We start from the raw sequence: 24,209 nt of genomic DNA, 5'->3' as shown, positions 1-24,209 counted from the left end.
TTTTGTAATCGTTACGGTGGCCAATTTACCATTTCAACTTTGTTGATATATCCAAACTTTTTTTGTAGTAGTGCTTTTAGTCCGTTCTAACAGTCTAACTTAAACCTGGATCTACTACGGTATTCATAGTTCGCCTTGCGTAACTACTAGGTAGTATTTTTCCAACACTCACGAGTACAGTAAAATCCCAAGCCAAACTATTGTTAAATGTCTACATTTCATTCCTATTACCCAACAGAACGTTTCGCCGGCCCCGCGGCTTCCTTTCTAGGCGGAATAAACGCGTGCAGAGTTACTAATCTCTTTTACAGTTAATCACCTGGTTCGGATTTGTCTATAATTTTATGAAATATATCCCTTTTCTCTTAAGCAATGATTTACAATTTGGAGATATAATTAATATTTACTAGGAAATTTGATTAAAGACTAAGTTCGTAACTAATATTCCCCGACAAAGCCGGCAGGCGGCAGAGCAAGCTAATTTTGGCGAACCCGAGTTAAAAATTACAGCTGCCATCTTTGACTCTTACGGCAGCGGAGGGTTGGGGAGAGAAATAAATTTGTACCAAGGAGGCGAGCAACGGTCAAAAAGAAGGAGAGGGGTAGGGGTCAGGGCAATGAATATTTCAGGCATAATTCGTATTTTTTTGGTGAAAATTAAAGCTGCCATCTTTGATTTTTTATAGGCTAAGGGTAGGGAAAGAAAAAATTTTGCAGAAAGAGGGTTAGCGACGGTCAAAGGGCAGGAGAGGAAATGGGCTGGAGCGATAGAATCAGGTCTTTAGCTGTCCCCCGCTAGGCTCGATTTCCGCCGCTCTCCAGGGTCCGGTCTTTCTCGTTCCTCTTCGAGGAGGAGCGTGGGTTCCGGTTCCCGATCAGCGGCTCGCACTCAAGCCTAGTCCCCCTAGTCTCCCCGCAGCCGTGATGTTTCGCTCACGCAACGCTGCCTCACAGACACTGTGTCTGCGAGGCAGCGTTGCGTGACCGAAACATCACGGCTGCGGGGAGACTAAGTCCCCCTGACCATGTACTTCATTACACCCACTACCGGTCGGTCGAGCTTCTGTTTAGATTTATAATAATATCCAATCAAGACGCCTGCACTGTGAACCACGTTACATTCGCTGTAGTTTTCTTTATGCTTTCTCTTTATGCAATGACCGACACTCAAGAAAAAGTCGTGATTAACCAAACTGATCGGAGAATTGGTCTAAGGAGATTTTTAAACAGCTATATTGAAAAAAGTGAATCTAAATGGGTTATCGCGGCTGTGGTTGCTCTAGGGGCTGCTCTGTATCATTATCACACAATTTCTGCCATTCGGCGAGAGTTAATCCTAACCAAGAACGCCATCATGTCCTTTGAAACCGCTTCAAAACAACTGTAAAGGAAATGCTTGATGAAAGGGAACGAAGTTCGAGAGCCTTTATTAAGGACGCCATCAACACCTTAGAAACACGCCTGGCGACAAATATGGGGAGACTCAAAAAAAGACGCAGAGGTAGGTCATGAAAATCAGTTAAATCATTCTTTGCGAGTTCCATCGATCAGCTAGGTGCATTGCATCCTCGGAGACCCAGGGGTTGTGGGTCGATTTCAAGTTAGGGCATGAAAAGCCCCTGGGGACATTGTCTTACAAGACTAGTTCCAAACGGTCGCAGTCGTTCTGCCATCTGATTGGTGCCAGAAAATCTTTGTGTTTTTCTGCCCAATCAGAGTGAAGTGTGCTTTGGAGTCCTTTCGTGTGTTGTAACACGGACAAATATTAATAGCTCAGTTGCTCGCTATGCCTTGGACCGTGCGACGGAGATTTGCGTGAGGTGAAAAGTTTCAGTCTCAGCACACAATGTAAGAGAAATCGATCAGATTGTCCGCGAAAATCTTACCGGAAATTATACTGAAGAGTTTCGCAGGTATCACTAGAGAACGTGTTTTAAAGTTTGCGAGGTTTGTATACAACACGATGGTTGCAGTCATTGATATGTCGCTTTAAACGTTAACCGAGATTTAAGCTTACATCTTTTCTAGATTTTTTGCATAATTTGCTGTGACTGAAACTTTGCCCATCCCGTGAAGTTATTTCGTCGCATGGGCCACGCAGGTATGTCGAGCTACTGGTACTTACGCAACTTTCTGTGCGTGCCAAAATCTCATCTCATCTTCGCTTGAAAAAAAAAAGAAAAGCAAAGCGTGGAAACTTTTGCTTCAAAGATGTGGGTAGATGATCCTGTACTGTTAAGCTGACATTTGCAATAAAGCAAACTCGCCCTTTCCATCCATTATTTCTTGGTCTTTGGTTTTGTTTTCCCCATTGAAAGCAGCATCGGATCGATTCCCAATGATCAAAGGTATTTAACTTGGTCTTCAACAATCGACAGAAGAGGTGAAATGACGATGACCAAGGGACTAGAAGAGAATCCGTGGCCTTCTTAGCTCAAGAATTTCAACACTCTAGGCAGCGTTTGAAAGATTAAACTCTTTCCAAACCCCTTCGGTAACTGCCCGAAAAAATCTCTCCTTTCCACGATGTTCTCGTTAATAAGTTTTTGTTCAGATTTTAATTAGCTAACCGGAAACACAGCTAAGCTTTCCCTAAGCGCTTGCAGGAGGTCGTCCACGAACTTAAGCCGTATTGTGAACGACTTTACTACAAAGCGAAGATTAGATTTTGGCGCACACAGAAAGCAGAAAGCTACGTAGGCTAAAGCGCCAGTTGCTCGACATACCTGCGAGGCCTGTGCGACGAAATAACTTCACGGGATGGGCAAAGTTTCAGTCACAGCAAATTATGCAAAAAATCTAGAAAAGATGTAAGCTTAAATCTCGGTTAACGTTTAAAGCGAAATATCAATGACTGCAACCATCGTGTTGTATACAAACCTCGCAAACTTTAAAACACGTTCTCTAGTGATACCTGCGAAACTATTCAGTATAATTTCCGGTAAGATTTTCGCGGACAATCTGATCGATTTCTCTTACATTGTGTGCTGAGACTGAAACTTTTCACCTCACGCAATCCTCCGTTGCACGGCCCAAGGCATAGCGAGCAACTGAGCTATTAATATTTGTCCGTGTTACAACACACGAAAGGACTCCAAAGCACACTTCACTCTGATTGGGCAGAAAAACACAAAGATTTTCTGGCACCAATCAGATGGCAGAACGACTGCGACCGTTTGGAACTAGTCTTGTAAGACAATGTCCCCAGGGGCTTTTCATGCCCTAACTTGAAATCGACCCACAACCCCTGGGTCTCCGAGGATGGGTGCATTGCAGAGTTTAGAGAATTAAGACTTTCAAATTGTTAGGTACTGTGAAAACCCGCGGATAAGCCGCAGCCGCAGATTAGCAGTACCCTGAATTTAGCAGCTCAAATTTTGGAAAATAAGGTTTTTTGAAAGAAATCAAAAGAAATCCAAAGTCGAGTCTTGAGAAGTCTTCTTCATCCAGTCTGTTTATGGAACGTAAAGTCACTATTATCATTGCAACGGAAAATGCTTTGAAGTCTTACCCACAATTTTAGCACTTTAATGAAATGAACATCGTTTCTACCAACTTTGACATATGATTGATCTTTTTCTGGTATTTGTTGACAGGAATTTCTTCATTCAACGCAGTTTTCCTATAGATTTTTGCATTACAACAAGAACTTGAGCGGAACATTCGAAGCTTAGTAACCAGACATTACATCGGATGCGTTAACGCCGAAAATTGGCGTCGACATTCGCGAAACTTTGTTTTTAAAGTGTTTCTGCAGATAAGCCGCAGCTCCAATTTCTAGCGAAGGTTTTTGGGAAAAAAATTGCGGTTTATCCGCGGGTTTTTACGGTACATGATTTGATATATGCCCTAATGCGGCTTTGCGGTTTCTTGTGAAGCGTGTGTGGAGAATCTGGCGACGGGAAAGAAATGTTTCAGTTCGATGGAATTTATTATCGTTGGATAATGTATCCATACTGAGCTCTAAAATTTATGCGAGACAATTTGGAGAATAACTAATCAGTGGAAAACCTTACAGACTTGAAGCTTGTGCAAATTGCCCATTTATCAATCTTCTACAACAGCTCACTCTCTGGGCATCAAGCATTTAGTTGTTTTGATATGAAGTGTCTGTGAAAACCATCAATACAGTATTGATTTCCTCTAATAAGCACCTTACTTGAAAGTTTTGCTAATGGGCCAGAACCTCCAAAAGTGACCTTTGCTACCACTCAGGGAAGTGCATAATGCAATTGGGTATGTTTGGAAACTACTTATAATTACTATAGTTTGATATTATGTTTGAAAGCAGTAATGTCACCTCTTTCTACAAAATTGACCAGAAACAAACCTTAACTGTCCAAAACTATTCTTTGCAAGCCTGTTAACATGATGCTAACCTTATAGAGTACCCTATGTGTGAAAATGATAGAACTTTCTTTCAGTTATTTTTTTTTTTTTTTGTAATTTATAAGCTCAAAATTACTTGAGTTTCCACAGTTCTTTCCATGGCAATGCTAAAATATACTCAGGTATGAGCATAAAATTTTGAAATATTTTTGTTGAATGACTGATCTCACAAAATTTTTAACAAATAGAAGTAAAAATAACAGCTGTTTTGCAGCCAATAGTTCAGTCAGAGCAAGTAACATAAGTGGATCCTCTGTATTGCATCTGCCATCTTGGATATCAAGACAATTATTTTGACACATAAATAATTATTTTGACTCGCTTGTCAAAACTACTATGCTAGAAAAAGCTGTCTTAGTTCTAATTTGTTGTATAACTTGCCATGGCCTAAACACCATGATTTCATAAACATTAGATTTATTTCGGTATTCAATAGAAGTAAGAAAGTTATGGCTCTCCCGTGCTTCGTAAAACGGTAGGCGAACAATAACGCAAATTTTGAGGTGTACCTTTGTTTAGAATTTCGTAAGATTAAGAATGACAATACCCGAGTTAACAATCTTTCTTACTTTGGGGAAATGAATGTGCGATTTTTAAATCAACCCCGGGACTGAAAACGAAACGTTTTTGTTTTTTCTGAAACAAATAGTTTTTTCAAGGAATAAACTACACAGCAATTGTACACTTTCTAAAGGCTACTTGACTGTATGCAAAAGAACAGCGAATTTTAGTTTTTTAACTTTGCCATGTAATGTTTGATTTTTGTACAGATTTGCTCTTAAAAAGTTTGAGAAAAGTTTCATTGTTGAAGCTGCTTTCGACCATTGAATTCTATTTGATTAATTAATTAGGGAGCTCATGCAGATCGGATTGGAGGGGAGAATGAAGCATTGGAGGGCTTTTCTTGGAGAGGGGGGTCGGAGCATGATACCACTGGCATCCTTCTGTGGAGCAAGCCATATATTAAAGTCCTCCCCAATGGTGAAGAGGTTTGTTATAGACACTTATTTTGATTTTTGTCATGGTGTAAGTCCGTAACTCTCCCCCAAGTCTCTTGCAGACTTTTATGAGACACTCACAGCATTTCTTGTGACTCATCCCGGAGGTTCAGTTCTGATACTGGCTATTGGTAAGGAATCTCATTGGGTTTCTCCAGATTCATTTTTGTTTTTTTCGGGTTAAGTTCATTTTTTTGTCAGGGCCTCATTTCTGCATTTCAACGTTGATATCCAATTGAAATTCAGAGCTGCATTGTCAAATGTTCACACATGCGTATTTACTCTGAACATATTTAATAGAGAATTTAAAATAAAAAAGAAAGAAATGGAGGAACAAGAAAAGAAAAAAAGACAAAGTAAAAGTAAAAGTTGACGCAGCCAGGGGTAGAACCATGTACCATATTTACCCTTGTAATAATGTGCACTTTTTTTCTACAAAAATAACCATCAAAATTGTGGTGTGTACCCTGGTGAAAATCTTTCAAAGATCTTCAAGGATCCTTAAAGATCTGCGTGAGGATCTTCATGAGGATCTTAATTAAGATCCTCAGACATCTTGGTAAAGATCCTCAAGGATCCTTCATTTTCTTGCCAAGATCCTTGAGGATCCTCAAGGAACTTCAAGGATCCTTATAGGATCTTCAAGGATCTTTAAGGATCCTCAAGGATCTTGGCAAGAAAAGGAAGGATCTTTGAGGATCTTTTAAGATCTTGCAAAGATCCTTCCAAGATCTTGAAAAGATCCTCTAGGATCCTCTCAAGATCTTACAAAGATCCTCTAGGATCCTCTCAAGATCTTGCAAAGATCCTCAGGGATCCTCCCAATAACTTGCAAAGATCTTCAAAGATCCTCCCAAAATCTTGTTCAAGGTCCTCAAGGATCTTTAATTGGATCCCCAAGATCCTTGAAGATCTTCAACGATTCTTATATGAGGATTGCTAAAGATATTACCTAGACCTTGTGAAGATCCTCAAGGAAACCCCCCCCCCCCCGACTTCCCCAAAGATCTTACAAAAATCTCAAGGATCCTCCAATTTCTTGCCAAGTTCCTCAAGGATCTTCAAGGATGCTTTTAGGATAGTCAAGAATCCTCCCAAAGATCTTCAATGCTATTCTTAAAAGATCTTGCAAGGACCATCAAGGATCTTGCAAAGTCATGTTCAAAGATCTTTACAAATCTTAATACCATCCACAGTGGCTTTTAAAAGTAACACACTTCTCATCAAAAGTTAATTTCATCCAAAATACCACTATATTTATTAAATTCTGTACCAAATATTAAATATGCAATAAAAATTTCATTTAAAGAAAGCCATTGTAACAATATATTCATAATTAAAAAAATGCATACACAACAAGCGCAAGCTCAGATTTTTAACAGAGCATTTGATAAAATTTTCCTTCCCATAAAAGAATAATTATAGTCCTATACAGGCCATTTGTCATTCCATGAGAAACTACAATTATTGTTTTCAAATGGTTACAGTGCCACAGTGACCATACCATTGCACTCTAGCATTTTCCATGGGTTTTGCTTTTTCTCTGTTTATCATGCAATTAACTTCATTTACCAATATCATCATACAAGATATAAATAATTTGCTTGGTTTGTTCTGGAATGCTAACAGAAACATCTCCACAAACAAAAAAACCTACGAGAAAAGGTTTGTAGATTACTGCACCTTCAATAACATGCAGACTCTACAATTCAAAGCTCAACCGACAAATGCGTTTTTTGCTACCATCAATCAAGTGCTCAGCGACTCTTCCCAGCTTCCGACTACAGCTGAGGGCACGGTAATCAAATCAATGAGCACCGTTCAGACAACAAAACAGTGCTCAACAGTAGTTGGAAGCTGGGAGGAGCCACCGAACATTTGATTGACAGTAGTGAAAAACGCATTTGTCAGTTGAGGTTTGAATTTCTGAGACAGTATGTTATTGAAATACGCAGTAGTGAATCTTTACTTTTATATCAAGATTATTCAGCGATCTTGTAATACAAAATTAATCTACATGTACATGCTTTTTTCTTAAATCGTTACACTCTTGGTTTATAGCCCCTCTTAATTCATTCCAGTGGCTATCAACAGTTTTCTGGGAATAATTATTTCTTGACAATGTGTCCTAGAAAAAAATGAAACAAAATGATAGACAAATTAAAGAATTTCAATTTGTCATAGGTAATGACATTAAAACTAATAATAAATCCTTATAGACTTGTGACAATAACAATTCTTTTTACTTTATTAACTTCTTGAACAAATCTCCTGCTTAAAATACTTTAAAAGCAAACCACATATGTCATGCGTGAACAGCAACTTAGAGCTTACGTGTACAGGTTAGTTGGAATGATGATATTGACACTACCTTTCAATTGTCTCCTTACAATCTTGGAAATTTTGTTGAAAAGATGGATTCTCATGTGGTAACAAACTTCAAATTCCTCTCTTTAATTTGAGTTTTCATTGAGACTAAATTGTAGGTCTCAAGACTCGACAACACAGATGTCTATAATATGCCACTTAAAGCCACTATGATGATACTTACTTTTAATTAACAAGACTGTCTCAGATCCAGCGCTTTCTGACCCAACTTTGTGTTTACTGGGGGCAGCATGCCATCAAGTAGCTCCTCCTTTGAGAAAAGCACTCCAGCAAGGTGCGTAGCATGCCTTGTTGGTTCCTTTGGTGGTGCCTTCAACCCAAGAAGGTCAATGTCATTGAACACCTTGATGAATAGAATAAAAAAGTATTTCCTTAAAAGCAAAATCTAAGAAGGGATGTCGATTTATGACAATTATGACAATTGGGTATTATGATGATAAGTACACAGATGAATGGATTCATTACAAAATGCGGCCAACATAATTATATAATTATCACTTTTTGTTAATTAATGCTGTTCTCCAAGGGTTGTGTCATTCAACATTGGTTGTCCTCAAAAGTGCAAATATATTGGTATTCCTAAAATGTCGATTTCTGCTTGCTGTAAAATGTAAGAGACCAGATTAGGAATCAGGCTCTTTCAATGCCCTCAATAATAATCATTGTTACAGACACTGAAACAACAATGGTAAACCTTTGCACACAGAAACCCCTAATGATTGCCCATTTCCTCCTACTGATTCATGAAGAAAAATCTCTTCCCCTAATTAGGCATTTTCTGAAATTTGTTAATGAGAACCAATTTTAATTGATTCCAGCATGTTTCATGTGTTATATGACCTACCATTCATTCTTTTTATTTCATATTCCATGCTTTGCAATTCAATGGAAATTTGTGTAAATATTTTAATCCATAATAACAAAATTTGAATGTGAACTACTGGAGAGAAATGCCTGGAAAATAATACTTTGTTACAAAGAAATCTTCCCAAATTATCAAAAATGAAGAACAAAAGGCCACACATTTGAAAATGATGCATTTATATAGACCCTTCTCAGATTCGACTTGATAAAAGGTATGATAATTTTACACTTAAACATTGAGAACTTCGATTTCACAATGACATACATGACAAGCCAAGAGATTATAACCAAATTATGTAATAAAGTATAAGCAGTTTTCCTCACAAAATCTGAACTATTCTCATCGTCGGCTTCATTGCCACTTTCAACAAGAGAGCTGCTCTGTGACTGTGAACAGAATTATGTTAAAAAAATCATTAATAAAATTGTTAAAGATTGCCATATCACTTTATTGATGATAGGCCAAATAACACTGCTCCTCAGATATTAATTTATCTTTACACTGACTACAGTTTGAGTTGTCACTAGAGGCAGGTGAAATACAGTTTGAGTTATCACTAGAGGCAGGTGAAATAACTGGTTGCTTAATATAGAGATGGGCATAATTTTGTAGTTCAGCACAGTCAACCCTCTATTGTAATAATAATATGGACACCTTAAGAACAGCCTTCCTCATGCTGATGAAGGATACTGTACATGTATTGTGGAGGAAGTTTTTGTTCAGAATTTAGACTGAAGATGTGCCTGTAATATGGGTGTCCGTAAGGGGAGCTTCCATTGTCATTCAAATACTAAGAGTAAAAGGTGAACACGAATTTGGGCTCACCTCACCTTTTATTTTCAATTGGGACTTGGTGTCTCACTCCTGCTTTGGCCCATGGTGTTTAACTTCCTATTTTGGTCACGCCCTTGTTTTAGCAAGAGGTCTACTTTACCATCTAATACCTGCAGTCTTCTCACAATTTCAGACAGGCCCTGGAATAAACAATTAGTAAACTCTGAATATTTAGACATGATGTGTCTTAGTTTCAAATCTGCGTTAAGTTATGTTTTCTAATTTAAAAGAAACATAATACAACTGGGCGTTACTCGTCTATATCAAGTACATCAACATCCACCAATTTATGCATGGCCATGACCTTCTGAAATCTCTTCAACTAAACTTAACATTTGGAGAATGCAGCAATCAATAAACATCATAAAACAACAGATTATTATACTTACATTACAGGATTCAGTTTCTTGCACATGCTTTGAAGATAAATGTCTGCAAAAAAGAATCCAGTTTCTTGGTGTTAACTCTACATAATTGTCCAGAAGTTATAAAATATTAAGTCCTTGGACACAAAGTGTTAAGAAAGTTCCATGCACAGCATTCAAAACAAGTGTACATACCAAAAGAAAGAATATTTTAAGTAATTGAACTTCATGGCTGTTTATCAACATTTGCCCACGTGAACTTCTTGCAAAAGACCTGATTTTCAGCAAAATTAAGGATGAATGTTAAATGCTCAGTTAGGAGACTAGGTCCTTACGTGGAGGAGTTATTTATTCATTTTTTAAAAGATTTCCAACCTTACATCCAAACTAATTTGTCTTGTAGTTTATATTTACCTTGACAGTGATTCTTTTTGGTAACTTGATTCAACTGCTTTAGCTAGCTTCTTCTGCTCTTCCTCAATAGAAGCTGATTAAGACAATAAAACAAGATAAGCATTATGCTAATCATGGATTCTGCTTAAAGTTCGAGCAGTAAGTGCAGTAACTTTTTGAATGCTATTTAAATCATCTCACTGTAATTCATTTCTCTAGGTGACCCCATGATGAAATCCCCAAGCACTCTCAAGAAATTTAATGTCAAACCACGTAAGAATGCTTAAAGCGAGTGTTATTGTGTTTTCACTAACGCGAAATGTCCATTTTTAACTGAAATATGGACAGTATGGTTAACTACAAGTTAAATTTTCTCTCACGGGTCAGCTTGAGATCTTAAATCTTGATAAGATTTTCTTACCTTTATTCAAAATAATTAATGTGTATCCCATGTGATAGTTGAATGACAGGGATAAGAAAATTTATGAATCGAATTCACGGACCTCATTGTTTATTTAATGGCCTTATTCTCAGTTGAATTAAGGATATCAATAAAAATATTTAAAGTCGTGGCAAATGTTGGAAATCAGCCTCTTTTTAGCTGCCTTACAGTGGGTAGGAATACCCCGCCTTGGTCTGTGTTCTTTGAAGAACGAAGTATGATTTTCTTATTCAACGGTCCATTGTGAACTTCCCGGTATTTGTTACCTAGATCGACAAAAGATCGCACAACAATACCGCAGCCACTATACTCTTGAAAGAATTTGTTCCACTTAATTCCCCTTGACTTTGTAATTGACCAAGAATATCTGACTACTTAATAAACAATAGGAATTCTCAAATCGATGTTAATCGCTTGCAAAATTGTAAACGTAACCTTTATAACGACCGTAAATTGAAATAATCTTTAGCATTTTCTACTTACCTTGATCCTCCATCAGCTTCTGAATCTGCCTTTCGCTTTTTGCCATTTTCTTTCGCAAATCCCTTAAAAATCGACGCACTGCAGTAACAACCAGCAAGACCTTTAGTTTGATCGGCCGTAACACGTGTTCGCACCTACGCCGTGACGTATCGTTTTGGTCGTTGCTAGTAATGAGCGCATGACTGTTCGATGTGACACGCGTGAAGCGACTGCAGCCCAGTGTGAGATTTTCCTGCTCGCGGTCAAATTTTCTGCGATTTCATCGAAAACCAATACACACGTATTCATCATGTCGGGAAAAGACTGACATCAGAAGAACTGGAGAGTACAAACGCTAACAGCTCGGATTTGTCTAGCAGCTCGTATAATTTCCCCAGTCTTCCATATTCAGGAGCAACTTACCTCCGATAAAGAGTCCGATAAAGAGTCAGATAAAGATGATGAGAGTTCGGATGAGAAGACTGATGAGATGAGAGTTCACATGAAGGAGAGATGTCTCCCAAAAAAAGAATACGAAGAATTGTAAAATTACATGTATCGGAGTGTTCAACCGAAGATTCCAGCTCCGATACTAGCTCTAACTCTTCTTTAAAAAAAGTAACTGACAAGATCAGACAGAAACGTAGAAGACGGGAAGAACGAGTAAAAAATATGATTAGAATTCACAAAAACGCAAGCGAAGCACGAGAAAAACTGAATTATTAAAACTGAATAGCTCCCGTAAGGGCCAAACTCCAGTGCAGTTACATGACATCGATGGTTTTACTTTTGATTGCTAAATTGTGCAGTTGTCAGACTTCCAATGTAATAGTCATGTTAAACTCAGAAATGCTCCAAGAGATTCTTTTGTAGGATTCTTAACAGCCTATTTATGAATCTAACGTGACTTTTTTAGCTTTTATCTTAAAGTCTTCTCAGCAATTAGTACACTTGGTTTTAATTAACTTAATCTTCTTCATTAAAACTTGAGAATCCTAGCAAGGATTTTCTTAAGATTCCTCAAAGATCCTTCTTGCATTCTTAAGGATCATGGCAAAGATCTTTTTTAAGATACTTCAAAGATCTTCATTAAATCCTTGAGGATCTTGGCAAGATCTTATGAAGGATCTTTTTAGGATTATTCAAAGATCCTCATGACATCTTGAGGAATCTGAAGGATCCTTGCAAAGATCTTTTCAAGATCTTTTAAAGGATCTTTCCAAGTTTCTTAAAAGATCCTCATTAAATCCTTGAAGATCCTCGCAAAGATCTTTGCAAGATCTTTTAAAGGATCTTTTTAGAATTCTTCAAAGATCCTCATTAGATCCTTGAGGATCGTCAAGGATCCTTGCAAAGATCTTTGCCGGAATCTTAGCCAGGATCTTTGCAGGATCCTTCCAAGATCCTTGGCAATTCCTCAAGGATCTTTATAGATAGAAACACAAGACCTTTCAGATGCAGGATCTTTGAAGATCTTTCAAGGTTCCTCAGAGGATCCTTAAAAGATCTTTATCTTTGAGGATCCTTGGCAGGTCTTTGAAGATCTTTAAAGATCCTTGAAGATCCTGTGAAGATTTTCACCAGGGTATTATACACAGATTCCATTGTTTGTCACACATGTCCTAATTTGTATGCATTAAAAACAAAGCAAAAAAAGTAACACATTTAAATCTTAATTGATTAAATAATTTATTTTCAATGAAAAATTCTAGGTGCATATTAAGTTTTTACTCAAAAATCAAGAGGAAAGACAAAAATCGCTAAATATTTTCGCAAGTGCAGAAACAAGCACTTGGATCACATTTCAAAGTGAATAAATTATGTAAATTTGGCTGCATGTGAAGAGATCTCATGTTTCATGGAATTTTTCAATGAGAAGCAAGAAGAAAGAGCGAGAATTATTTCAGGACAAAAGCTTTATTTAAAGCAGTTCTTGATTTGCAGTTATAAGGGAAAAACACGCAAATTTCTTATGAGTACAAAGTGCAAGCAATGGACTTCATCGCAGTTATATTGTTGTTTACATGACTTTACGGCAGAAAATTGCATAGCGTTAGTTTGAAAATTCTAAAAATTCAACGATATGACACAAAATCTACTTTTTGGACAAATTGTTGCTCACTCATAATATTTACTGGGCCGTGGAATCGTCAAATTAGCAGCCTTACTTGAAGTCCTAAAGTTTGATTTCAATAATGTTATAAATAACTGAGTAGCAGAAAATATTGATGGTAAATTTCTTATTCTTGCTGTCTTAATAAATAATTTTGCGAATATTTAACTTGTCTTTTTTGCTGTGAAAAATTTTTTTTCTGATAAATTAGGTTAAAAACAAGGGTGTGCATTGTACATGGGTGCGTATTATACACGGGTAAATATGGAACCTTCAGACTCTAATTCATAGCGCCAGGTACACAGGACATGCAAAGTGGCAAAGTTTTGAACTGAAATAAATTTGATCAATGCACATTTAATACATGTACCTATTCTATTAATTTGCTGCCCTAACCCTGGCTCGTCAATTGACCAGTGTACAAACTCAGTGTACTGGAGGCACATGCATTCATAGACTGGCTTTTATTTAACTTAAATCTTCAGCTAAAGGTGTAGCTGAGAATACAAAATGGATTGACTGCCAGTTTTTGTTTTCATGTGACAACCTACAGAAACCTTGCATCAATGCTGTAGTAATCTGATCTTTACTCTCTGAGCCAATGCATGTTTTGATGAAGTACAGCTGGATAATATATTCTCAATATCTAGCCCTGGTTATTCTAAGTGGGGACAACACTATCCACGAGATCAGTCTCAGTCCATTTTGTCAACACTTATCCATTGAATAGTAAATTGTCCATTAGACAATTGAGATCAGTCTCAATCCCACAGATAACACAGTCCATTTTGTTAACACTTATCCAGTGAATAGCAAATTGTCCATTAGGGCATTGTTTGCCCTTTGAACAAGTGGACTCTGGTATTTGTTGTCCCAAGATAAAGGATGTTTATTGTTGTCTTGTACATCAAGAAACTGGAAATACAAAACAAAAAAATGGCTTTGAAGCAGCCTTCACTCTTGTGGTTGACTTTGTCAGCAGAAGTTTCAAAAGCATATGTTATCAGCTTTATCCATCCAATTGATCAAAATTGTTTACCTTTGATATTTATTGCACTCTCTTAAGGGAAACAGCTGATGGAAATCTTTTTTTTTTTTGGATTAATGTTTCATTAATCAGCTCATTATTAAACAGTCAAATGTAGACCAAGGCAAGCTGTAAGTGCAGCATGCACTTATTAACTCATTGGGTGTGTTGCACATGGAACTATTTGGCTGGTGAATCGTGATGCACATACATCACTGCATGGCAAGCAAGAGCTAAATGTTGTTTGGTCCAGGCCAACCTTTCCTTCCTCTCTTCTTCTGTTTACATCTTGGGGGGTTTACAGCTTGGGCCATAATGTGCAACAGTTATAATAGTGTGCTTTTTCACTATGTTTTTTAAATATTGTTCTGTTCTTTCCCAACAGATTGCTGTTCTACTGATGAACACGCAAGGTGCATTTGACAGTTCTTCAACAGTAAAAGACTGTGCAACAATATTTGCACTAAGTACAATGACCAGCTCCACGCAGGTGTGTATACTACTACTCACTGGAGGGAAGACATACCATAGGCTGGTGAATGATGGCAAATTCGACTGCCGATTTACTGACATTAGCATTAAAAAAAAAAAAAAACACCTGTTTCTATTTTTTGTCAATTGCCAAGATCAGCATATTCAAAGTGGGTTGTTTGCTGAAAAGATTTGGAATTAGATTGACCCCTTCGCCGCAAACCACACTGAGAAGTCCTTTGCAAGAGCAAATTGACTTTTTTTTTTTTACAAAACTCTAATTTTTTTCAGTTTTAGAGGTCAGGTTACTTTGCATCTCCAGTGCCAGGGATTTGACAGTTACATTCAACTTTTGATGTCTGGAGTTTTCATTTAGACACACAAACTGCAAATTAAGTGACATACTGAGTATAGTTCCACTTTATTTCCTTGTATTTCCTTAGGTGGATGTTTAACAAATTGACACTGGGGTGTAGTGTGCTCTGTACTCTTATTGACAGCGATATTCATTGTCACAATGGTCAGAATGCAACAAGTTTTGACCACGCTAAACCACTGTCAATTTGTCTTTTATCGGAATGTAGTTATCAAATAGAGCAATTATTTCAGTGGATGACATCTTGCCACAAGCACCGTTGTTTGTGCTCTTATTGGCAACAGCAAATTGGCCAATCAGATTGCAACATTACTGCCAATATTGGTAAAATATTCTTTTTGCATTCTAATAGACTATTAATTTTGGGATATTTTGTTTGGACTTTACTGTCATGTAGATGTACAATTTAACACAGAATATACAAGATGATCTTCAACACCTCCAGGTACATTTGAACTCTTTCTAGTGGCTCTCATGATGATTAATGCTTGATGAAAATGAATAGAAGTTTCTTTCTAGATGATTAAATTAATTTTTTGATCATGTGATCAGTTCTAAAGCTTTTGCAAATTAATTGAGCAGTACCAGAGTAAGGTCAGACATAAGTCTACATCAGTAGGGACATCATCTCTACCGACTTGGTAGATATGATGTCCCTACTGAGATAAAATTATTGGTAAGGATTCAAAGTATTCTGCATTTGATGAAACAACCAAATTAGTATAAACCAACTTTCCCAAGTGACCACCTGTGATTTCTTTTGCTTTCTTTACAAAATCGTTCTTTTTTTTCTTTTTCCCAAAAAGTTTGAGTAGCCAAACCTCAGGGGAGACTTATCAACTAGTGCTAATTGTAAAAATTAGCCACATCAGTTGGTGGGGGAGGCTGGGTTTTGTGGTGAACTTACTAGACCAGGGATTTAGAGGTCAAGGTTGGAGACCTGACTGGATTATCATGTTGTGTTCTTCAGGAACAACACAACACTGTCATAGTGGATACCATTGAATTATAAGGGAGAGCTGTAATGTAACCTTTAAATCTCATCTTATTTTTTCCTGACAGTATCAGTGTTTAATTACACATTAGGGTTAGGAGAATGAAGGAAATGATTGCCATTTAGAGGAGCTTTTCACTGTGAAACAAATTCTCCTCATCAGCTTCATGGGAAATGTATAGAACAGTGTGGAAACGGTTAAAGCTTGTTTCTTTACTGTTTGTGTTCCTGAGTTTTATATTTTTGTTTTTCTGCAGCTTTTCACAGAGTACGGCAAATTGGCAATGGAAGAAAGTGATATAAAGCCATTTCAAGTGAGAAAAACTGCTTTCTTAGTATATTTGATTTATGCATGAATGGCCATTAAAATTGTTATGGCGGTGATTTTCCTGAATGTAGATGTTGTTACAGGACACTGTGACGACGATTTTTCGCAGAAAATAAGCAAATCAAGGCAGAGCATAAGCTTCGAAATTCAGTAATAATTATTCATTCTGCGTTGACCAAACCAAAAGTGAGGACCTCAAACCCCACTTATGAACCTTTTTAGATCGTGGCTTTTCATCAGTCTTGTATGTAGATAATTATTCATTAGCATTTTAGGCATTCCGAAAATAATTTTGGATAACGGTGCTTTAACTGTCTGGTAAATGTGCTTCAAAATTCCAATATTTTCCTTCCTGTTCCTAATGTCCAGTCCTCTACCCAAGGGTTTTAGTAACTTTTCCAGAAGTGGCTGCCGATGGTGAAATAGGCGATCGTGCTCGGAAAAGGGGTCGCATCGAACAGACAATGATGAGAATAAAGAAAAATTAAAATTAGGGGATTATTAGTTGATCCAAGACAAGAGATTACAATATTCTGTTGCCCAAGACCAAATTCTCCAAACTCACATCAGAATGATTGTATGAGAGACCACAGGTGGCCCAAGTGTACTTTTTTTGTAGTCTGGCTCAACTTCATTTTAATTCTGAGTGACTGCATAAATCGTTTTCCTTCACTGCCAGTAAACTATGGAATAAGTTACATATGGAAGTTAGGAAAAGTGAGAACATCAAGGCTTTTAAAACAGCTTTGAAGGAGTTTCACTTAGAATTATTGCTATTTTAAGAGGCATGTTTGATAACAGAGCTACCGATATTTAATTGAACATTATAATAGTTTAAGTAGTTGGGGATTTCTTCAGTATTACATATTTCATATATAAATCGAGTTAGAAGGGACGGTTAATTAATGATGAATTATACATCATGAGCCGAACAATAAAACAGCCCATAGAACTCACAATAACACAGTTTCCTGGTTTATTCCGCTTCAATCTAATTCACGGAACTCTCACTAAATTCGATGGAAAAACTTTCAATGAACTCGCGCTCTCACAACCTTCTTGTTTTTTTTTCCACGCGCACTTGCTCACCACCTTATTTGGTAGCCCTAGCCCAAATTTGGTAGTACTGCTCAACGTCGTAAAACTGTGAGGGGTAGGCTTGGTAAAACTCTCGGACAATCATAGTGGTTATAGTAGTTGGGGATTTCTTACTGCACATTTTCGGGTTGGAAGGGACGGGTTATAAATCATAAATTGTAAAAGATTACGATTTTTATACTTTTTATTATACTATGTTATAACATATTTTCTAGTATTTAGCACGTGCACGGTCTTACGAGCTTTGTCGTAAGCTCTTTTGTGTTTAATGTGAATAAATAAACTTACTTACTTAGTAATACTCACTTACGCCTGGGCCGCCTGTATGGGAGACGATAAGGTCAGTTACTAATCAGAACCCGAGAGTGAATGGGTTAAGTTGAATGAGCTACGTTTCAGGGAGGGGTCGGTGTACAATTTTACCCTTCCTCGATCTTTCATGGTTTTTTTTTTTCTTTCTTTTTGTTGTTGTTGTTGTTTTTTTTTTTGTTGTTTTTTTTTTCTAATTAAGAGGAAAAGTCTCAGTACCTTTCTTAATAATCGTATTTTTCAGAGACTGGTGTTTCTGGTTCGAGATTGGAGCTTTCCTTATGAAGAAAATTACGGAGCCAAAGGTGGGAACAATCTTTTAGAGAAACGGCTTCGTCTGACAGAAAAACAACATTCTGAACTGATGCAAGTGAGGAAGCACATCAAGTCGTGTTTCAGTGACATTGGCTGTTTCTTGATGCCACATCCTGGCTTGAAAGTGGCCACAAATCCCTCATTTGACGGCAGTCTGAGAGGTTGGTATGGTTAAGGATAATATTAAGGGACCTTAAGCAGACCACGACGGTGACAGCAACGAGAACGTGATAAAACAAAAGGTCTAATGGGCAGCGGAACATTAGCCAGTACGTGCGTTTTTGAACTTTATACATTTCTGAGCTGTTCTCTGCAAAACAAAGTCGTGAAATCACCAAAATTTGTGTGATCTGAAAACAGAAACTCCGACGGCAAATCATTTCAGTTTCAATTTGAAAGTCGATGCTTCCCACTTACGTTATGCCGAAGTTGAGGTGCGGTGCTGTAAAAGACAGTAAAAACATCCGGCCATTCGCTAAATTCTGTTGAGAAATATCGATTTGTTTTTTAATACACGCGCTCCTCGTCGTTGCTGTCCCTGACCCCTTAAGGTCCCTTATGAACAGTCTTCATGTGATGCAAAAGAGATCTTTCTCCAAATATTGGCACCGCACCGGAAGAAATCAAACTGCTACATTTTAACCTCGTAAGAAATCTGCCTTGAGCGTTTTTCGATTAAGTGTCGCAAAACGGAAGTAATCACAACGGCCAATTAGAAGAAAGGAGACAAAACTCTAAGAGCCAATGAGAACTCAAGGTAAAACAACCAAGCTGTCTAAAGCGCGGGAAAACGCGGGCAACCAAGTGGTGATTGGTTTTGGTTTTGCATCTGATTGGTTGAGAGAGGGGCGCGAGTTTTCTGGACCAATTACAGAGTGAAGTAAAGCAAAAACAAAGCAGTTTCGGAGTGCTTTGACACTTAATCAAGAATTGCTCTATACATCATCAGCAGTAAGCATTAACACAGCGCCGACAAACAACTCCTCACTTCACTCTCGGATAATTGCCCCTGGTCAGGTGGTCGGAAAGTCAGTCATTAGCACCGACAACAGTCCTTTTTCAGAATTACTCTCACCTGGGGAATGTGGATTACTGTGAGAGTTGCTCTATTTAGACTACCACACTAGTGGTGATCGGAATCCGCGTTAACTCTTTGCTATGGGAATTTTTCTAGGTCACAATCTTGTCGAGTTGACAAAATGTCTTGACTTATTCTTTAGAGATTGATGAGGAATTCAAAGTGCAGTTACGAGAACTGACCCCTTCGGTGCTTTCCTCTGAAAACCTTGTTGTTAAGAGTATCAATGGCGGAGAAGTGACGTGCAGAGGGCTGCTGGAGTATTTTAAGGTGTGGCAAAACTGCAGAATTGTGTCATCGGGCTTCTTCTTACGAGGCTTGTAAGCTGGAGACCCACAAGGCGATTCATAGCTCGATCGTCACCGAAAATTGCGAGTGACTTTCTCGTTTATTTTTTACGCTGATGAACTCAGCGGGCTAGCTCTTTAACTCGGTTCCTTGAGTCTTTTTGAAAGCTCATAGGACAAAATGGTCATATGATTAGCTGTCCTTACGGGTGAATTATTGCGGTGGATGATAAAAAAGGTGGCAAAAGGCACGCTATCGGCGATTTTTAGCTTACATTAGTTTTATTCAACTTTAACATGACATTTGATATGTAACTATGCTTAGGGCTCCTGTCGTAGCAGGTTCTTTTCAGGCACCTGAAAGGACCACCCTGAGCCTTACAATTAAATGAAGACGACTGTCTGTCTCACAAGATAATTTTTTTTTTGTCTAACTAAGTTAAGGATGTAAACTGGCCACTGTATAGAGTTTCTAAGCTGACGTTTTGATCGTTATACCTTCGTTCCAGCGAATCTCTGTCTGTTTGTCTGTCCGTTTGTCTTCAACAGGCCTATATGAAGATTTTCCAAGGTGAAGAACTACCGCAACCAAAGTCTATGTTGCTGGTAAGTTTTCTGCTAGTGAATAGCGAGTTATTGGCAAGTGACTCTGACACAGGAGAGAGATATGAATTTTAGTCTATCTATGGATCGTTTTTGCGTTTCTTCCAGGCTACGGCTGAAGCTAACAACCTTGCAGCTCTTGCAAGCTCGAAAGACTCTTACTCAAAACAGATGGAACAAGTGAGTTGAAATACTTGAAAAAAAATTAAATTTATGCCCCATTGCCCCGGTTTTTTTTTTTTTTTTTTATTTTTTTTATTTTTACCTGTCACTTTTTTCTTCTTCTTCTTCTTCTCCTTCTTCTTCTCCTTCTTCGGCGGGCTGATGTGGCTCAAACTATGAGCATGCATGTAGGTTGCAATCAAGCGTATTTACAGCAAGTGAGTTTTAGAAAGAGCACTGTTGCTGCTGAGTTAAAACGCAGGATTTCAAATGCACGGGGTGTTGTTTTAACGGGGGCTGACCTAAGTCAAACGTTTTGACAAGTGCTGTCACAAATGCAAACACAGACAAAGGTAGAAGGTTTCCAATATATTCCTGCTTTTTTTTTGTTTGTTTGTTTATTATTATTATTTCTTCTTAGCTGTGTGGCGGCGACACACCGTACTTAGCGCCGCATGAACTAGAAAAGAAACACCAGCAAGCGATGGAAACCTCGTTGGCGATGTTTCACGGCACTCGGAAGATGGGAGGCAGTGAATTTAGCCAGGAATACGCCGAGAGACTTAAGAAGGAGATCGGTGAAGCATTTGAGAACTTTGTTAAACTTAATGACGGCAAAAACATCTTTAATGCTGCCCGCACTCCGGCCGTCTTCTTTACGCTAGTGGTTCTGGGATACTTTCTCTCAAGTGTGTTCGGTTCGATTGGATTGGTGGCGTTTGTGCGCATGTGCAATCTGGTGATATGGTCCGGTCTGTTAGCTATTGTCGTGTGGTCTTACATTCGATTCAGTGGGGAGTTCAGAGAATATGGAGCCAAGCTGGATCACGTGGCAGAAGTTATTTGGGACGAGGTAAGGATACATTATTTAAAATACCGGAAATCGAGTAGGAACTAGGTACATGTTCAGAGTTGTTAACAAGAGCCGGTGGCCGGCCAAAAACGCTGGCTGGTCTGCCATCTTTAGCTGGCGAATGTCACCTGTTTTGCCGTAAGAGCTAACTAACTATGGTGCATTGGTGTGAATGTGTTACTAGGTTACACACTTAAAAAAAGGTTAAGCGAGTGTTGTGATAACTAATGCGAAGTGAAATCTGCTAAACGGAGTGCGAGGCTTAAGATATATAGCTTATGTGGTGGATTATATAATAACTTTTTCACTTTCAAGTTATAACGTGAACTCCTTTCTTGCGACGTTCCTGGTAAATTTGTTGAAAGAAGCGACGCTTTATCGAGACACTTCCCTCTCACGGACAAGTCTGTCTCATCTCCTGGCGTGTTTGAGAGAAAAAGTGTTGACAGTGTAAGTAGAAGATACACGGAAATAGCTTCTCCCAGTTAAATGATTAACCGTTTTTTCATCATTATTGTTTACTTTTCAGGCATTTATGCCGGCATACAATGCTGCATTTCAACGTGGTGTGCAAGCAGTGATAGCGTCTCAGACACAATCGTCCAGGAAAACTAATTGATGAAAAAACAAAACTACGAGTTAAAATCGAATTTAAAAGCAGTTCGACTCACGGGAAGTTCAACCGCTCTTACAGACTATGCTCTCGCAACTACTTTAAGTAATCGCGTCCGAAAAATTAATTGTGAATGAGTCAATCGCCGATTGCGAAGAACTTGGAGGTATTTTGATTATTGCCACAAAGTAGAGGTTACGTGCGGTTTCCAGTTAGGTGTGGAAACATTAACAAAATAATCTTTTAATTTTTACTTCACCCTTGTAAATGAACTCAGAATTTGTTTAACTCATTTGCGCTCGAGCTGAACTGCGACTGAACTGGGTTGGAGACGAAGTCACGTACTTTCGTTTGTCTATTTGTTTGTTTTAATTAACTCGTTAAGTAATTTTGGCAAGCAACTGAAAACCGCTTGTGAGGAAAAGGGTATAAGAGGCAACATAAAAGGCTGGCAAGCCATCATTTTTTCAGTAACTGTTGCTGAGTTTCGTGACCACATTGATGAGTGGCATTTTGCAGTCTGTACATCCAGACTCAGTTGTAAATGTGGAAATTGTTTCTGTGAATTTCCAAAATCTTTTGCCTTAATCTTTGAAAAAACTAAGAGTACTTTATTTTTGCTGAAAACTAAACTTGAATGAAGAGTAAGACGACATGTAAATAACGAAAATTGCTGGTAAAGGAAAAGATTTACCGTAGACTCTGTCGGGGGATTTAGGAATTAAATTTATGGAGAGGAGTGGTTTCATACTGTTATTTAATGGCAGCACTTTTTAGTTTCTAATATCGCAAGACAAATTGATTTGCTTGACACAAATTTATATTTACTTCAGATATTTACTTTTCAGCTGAATAATTTGTCCACAGAGAAGTGTTTCTCGGTTGAAATAAAACTCTTTACAATGAATACAACCGCAGCCTAGATACTTCTCGTGTAGTTATCGAAAACGTGGGTGCACATGTTTGAAGGGCAGCTAGAACTGTTAGGTTACTACTTGGCTCCGCCACCTTTAGGATTTAAAAAAGAATAAAACTGAAAATTAACAGAAATAAAGAAAAAGTTGGTGGTAGCTATTTATTTGCTGTATGTTGCGATTAGCGATCTCACCCACCACTACTCAATGGATAAAGTCTATCAGGTGGATATCACGCGGTACGTTTTGCTCTCACTTAAAAGTCTGGGAGCAAAGGTCATAAAATAAGGTCCCGTGTGAAGTTCGTGCTGAAAGCCAGCACCTAGTGTAAAAGTGTTCATTAGTCCTACTAAACATGAAAAGTTTTGGTGCCAGCTTTGCCACTTGCTCAGACGGCTTTTAAGGGGGGGTTAAATTCTGACCCATGAAATCCAGCGTGAAAACGAGGCTAAAACACATAATTCCTCACAACTTTGTTAATAACTGACGAAAATACACCAAACTTGCTCACATGATTGGGCATGATCCTCCCTGTTGATTTATGCTAATTTACATAGGTCACGTGATCTTACGCATGAAAGCGAGACTGGAACACATTATTTAGTATAAATTTGTCAAAAAAATCCTTATACATGCCAAACTTGCTCACCTTAGTCAGTTAGACATCTTGCATCGATTGGTGCCACGTTGTAGTGTCACGTGACCCCATATGTTGCTTAGAAACATATGGCAAACTGCGGTCTTTCCTTACACTTAGGTAGCACAGAAAGCCGTAAAATCTTGAACAAAAGCTCATCTTTCAAACCGGCAGTCTAAATCCCACAGGGATCATCGAACGCTTTTCATTCCACTGATTTATTCTTGTTTTTCTCGTTGACATGTTCCCACTAATAACGTAGCTCCATTTTCTGCCTTTAAAAGCACACACAACCCACAATTCCTCAATTCGCTCCGACGAAGGGCTAACGCTCGAAACGTCAACTTTTGTAATCGTTACGGTGACCAATTTACCATTTCAACTTTATATTTATTTTAGCTTCACCGGCGGCAAAGACACAAAGTCAACAAAAGAAAGCAAATAAGCAGGAGAGAAGGGAAAAAACACTCCTATCCTTGAGAGATTGCGCTGGTGCGATTTAGTAACATTGTACACGTTTGGAATAGAACTCTCGAGGATAAGTGGTTGTTTGCTACTATCAAAATCTCATTTTCACAGATTACTGCTAAACAAAGTTGTAGCAACTTTTAATATCATTAGGGCACTGTAAATCCCGCGCTTGGACCGATGTACGTGATCCGAATCAAGGATTGTGTAGGAGTGCCGCTTCGAAGCATCTTTCATCTTTTCCCGGTGGTTTATGTTCTCTCTGCGACATCCGAAGCAATAAATCACTCTTTGACATACTGTTTTCTGTGTCTCACTGAAAAAGTTCAGAGATGACACCAAACAGGTCTTCAAATCTAGATTTACCTGATGAACGAGATTAGTTTGTGTGTTCATAGTTAGTAGACAAAGTCTTGAGAGAGTATTT

At 38.1% G+C, this 24,209-nt stretch overlaps 1 protein-coding gene and 1 long non-coding RNA gene across 4 annotated transcripts; one reads left to right on the top strand and one right to left on the bottom strand.

Annotated features, from left to right (window-relative positions):
- Positions 1 to 1,050: 1,050 nt before the first annotated feature.
- LOC111347358 (atlastin-2) lies at positions 1,051 to 22,835 on the top strand. 2 transcript variants are annotated; one of them, XM_088763304.1, is made up of 11 exons: positions 1,051 to 1,501; positions 5,241 to 5,378; positions 14,662 to 14,766; positions 15,521 to 15,568; positions 16,375 to 16,431; positions 18,097 to 18,328; positions 19,388 to 19,515; positions 20,082 to 20,138; positions 20,244 to 20,315; positions 20,719 to 21,150; positions 21,680 to 22,835. In XM_088763304.1, exons 3-11 carry the CDS (start codon positions 14,677 to 14,679, stop codon positions 21,767 to 21,769), a joined length of 1,206 nt encoding a protein of 401 aa, XP_088619430.1. In that variant the 5' UTR covers positions 1,051 to 1,501; positions 5,241 to 5,378; positions 14,662 to 14,676; the 3' UTR covers positions 21,770 to 22,835. The 2 variants fall into 2 exon arrangements, with proteins under 2 accessions (XP_088619430.1, XP_088619431.1); XM_088763305.1 differs by lacking the exons at positions 1,051 to 1,501; positions 5,241 to 5,378; positions 15,521 to 15,568 and adding an exon at positions 15,191 to 15,447.
- On the bottom strand, positions 6,618 to 11,274 carry LOC148728828 (uncharacterized). Of its 2 annotated transcripts, none has more exons than XR_016002521.1 (7): positions 11,158 to 11,274; positions 10,254 to 10,326; positions 9,864 to 9,906; positions 9,466 to 9,614; positions 8,964 to 9,026; positions 7,939 to 8,118; positions 6,618 to 7,515 (listed from the first exon to the last, which is right to left on the bottom strand). It is a non-coding gene; the product is annotated as an uncharacterized LOC148728828 (long non-coding RNA). The 2 variants fall into 2 exon arrangements; XR_016002520.1 differs by having other exon boundaries at positions 9,471 to 9,614; positions 11,158 to 11,268.
- Positions 22,836 to 24,209: the final 1,374 nt, after the last annotated feature.

Source organism: Stylophora pistillata, chromosome 6 (assembly GCF_964205215.1).
Source record: "Stylophora pistillata chromosome 6, jaStyPist1.2, whole genome shotgun sequence".
Taxonomy (NCBI): Eukaryota; Metazoa; Cnidaria; class Anthozoa; order Scleractinia; family Pocilloporidae; genus Stylophora; species Stylophora pistillata.
This window is presented reverse-complemented; position numbering and strand designations above follow the sequence as displayed.

What these genes read in the sequence shown, in the direction of transcription:
- LOC111347358 (XM_088763304.1), top strand. Translation starts at nt 14,677, where the DNA reads ATGAACACGCAAGGTGCATTTGACAGTTCTTCAACAGTAAAAGACTGT. An exon ending in GTGATATAAAGCCATTTCAA is followed by an intron (nt 16,432 to 18,096) that starts GTGAGAAAAACT and finishes CGTATTTTTCAG; the next exon opens with AGACTGGTGTTTCTGGTTCG. An exon ending in AACCAAAGTCTATGTTGCTG is followed by an intron (nt 20,139 to 20,243) that starts GTAAGTTTTCTG and finishes CGTTTCTTCCAG; the next exon opens with GCTACGGCTGAAGCTAACAA.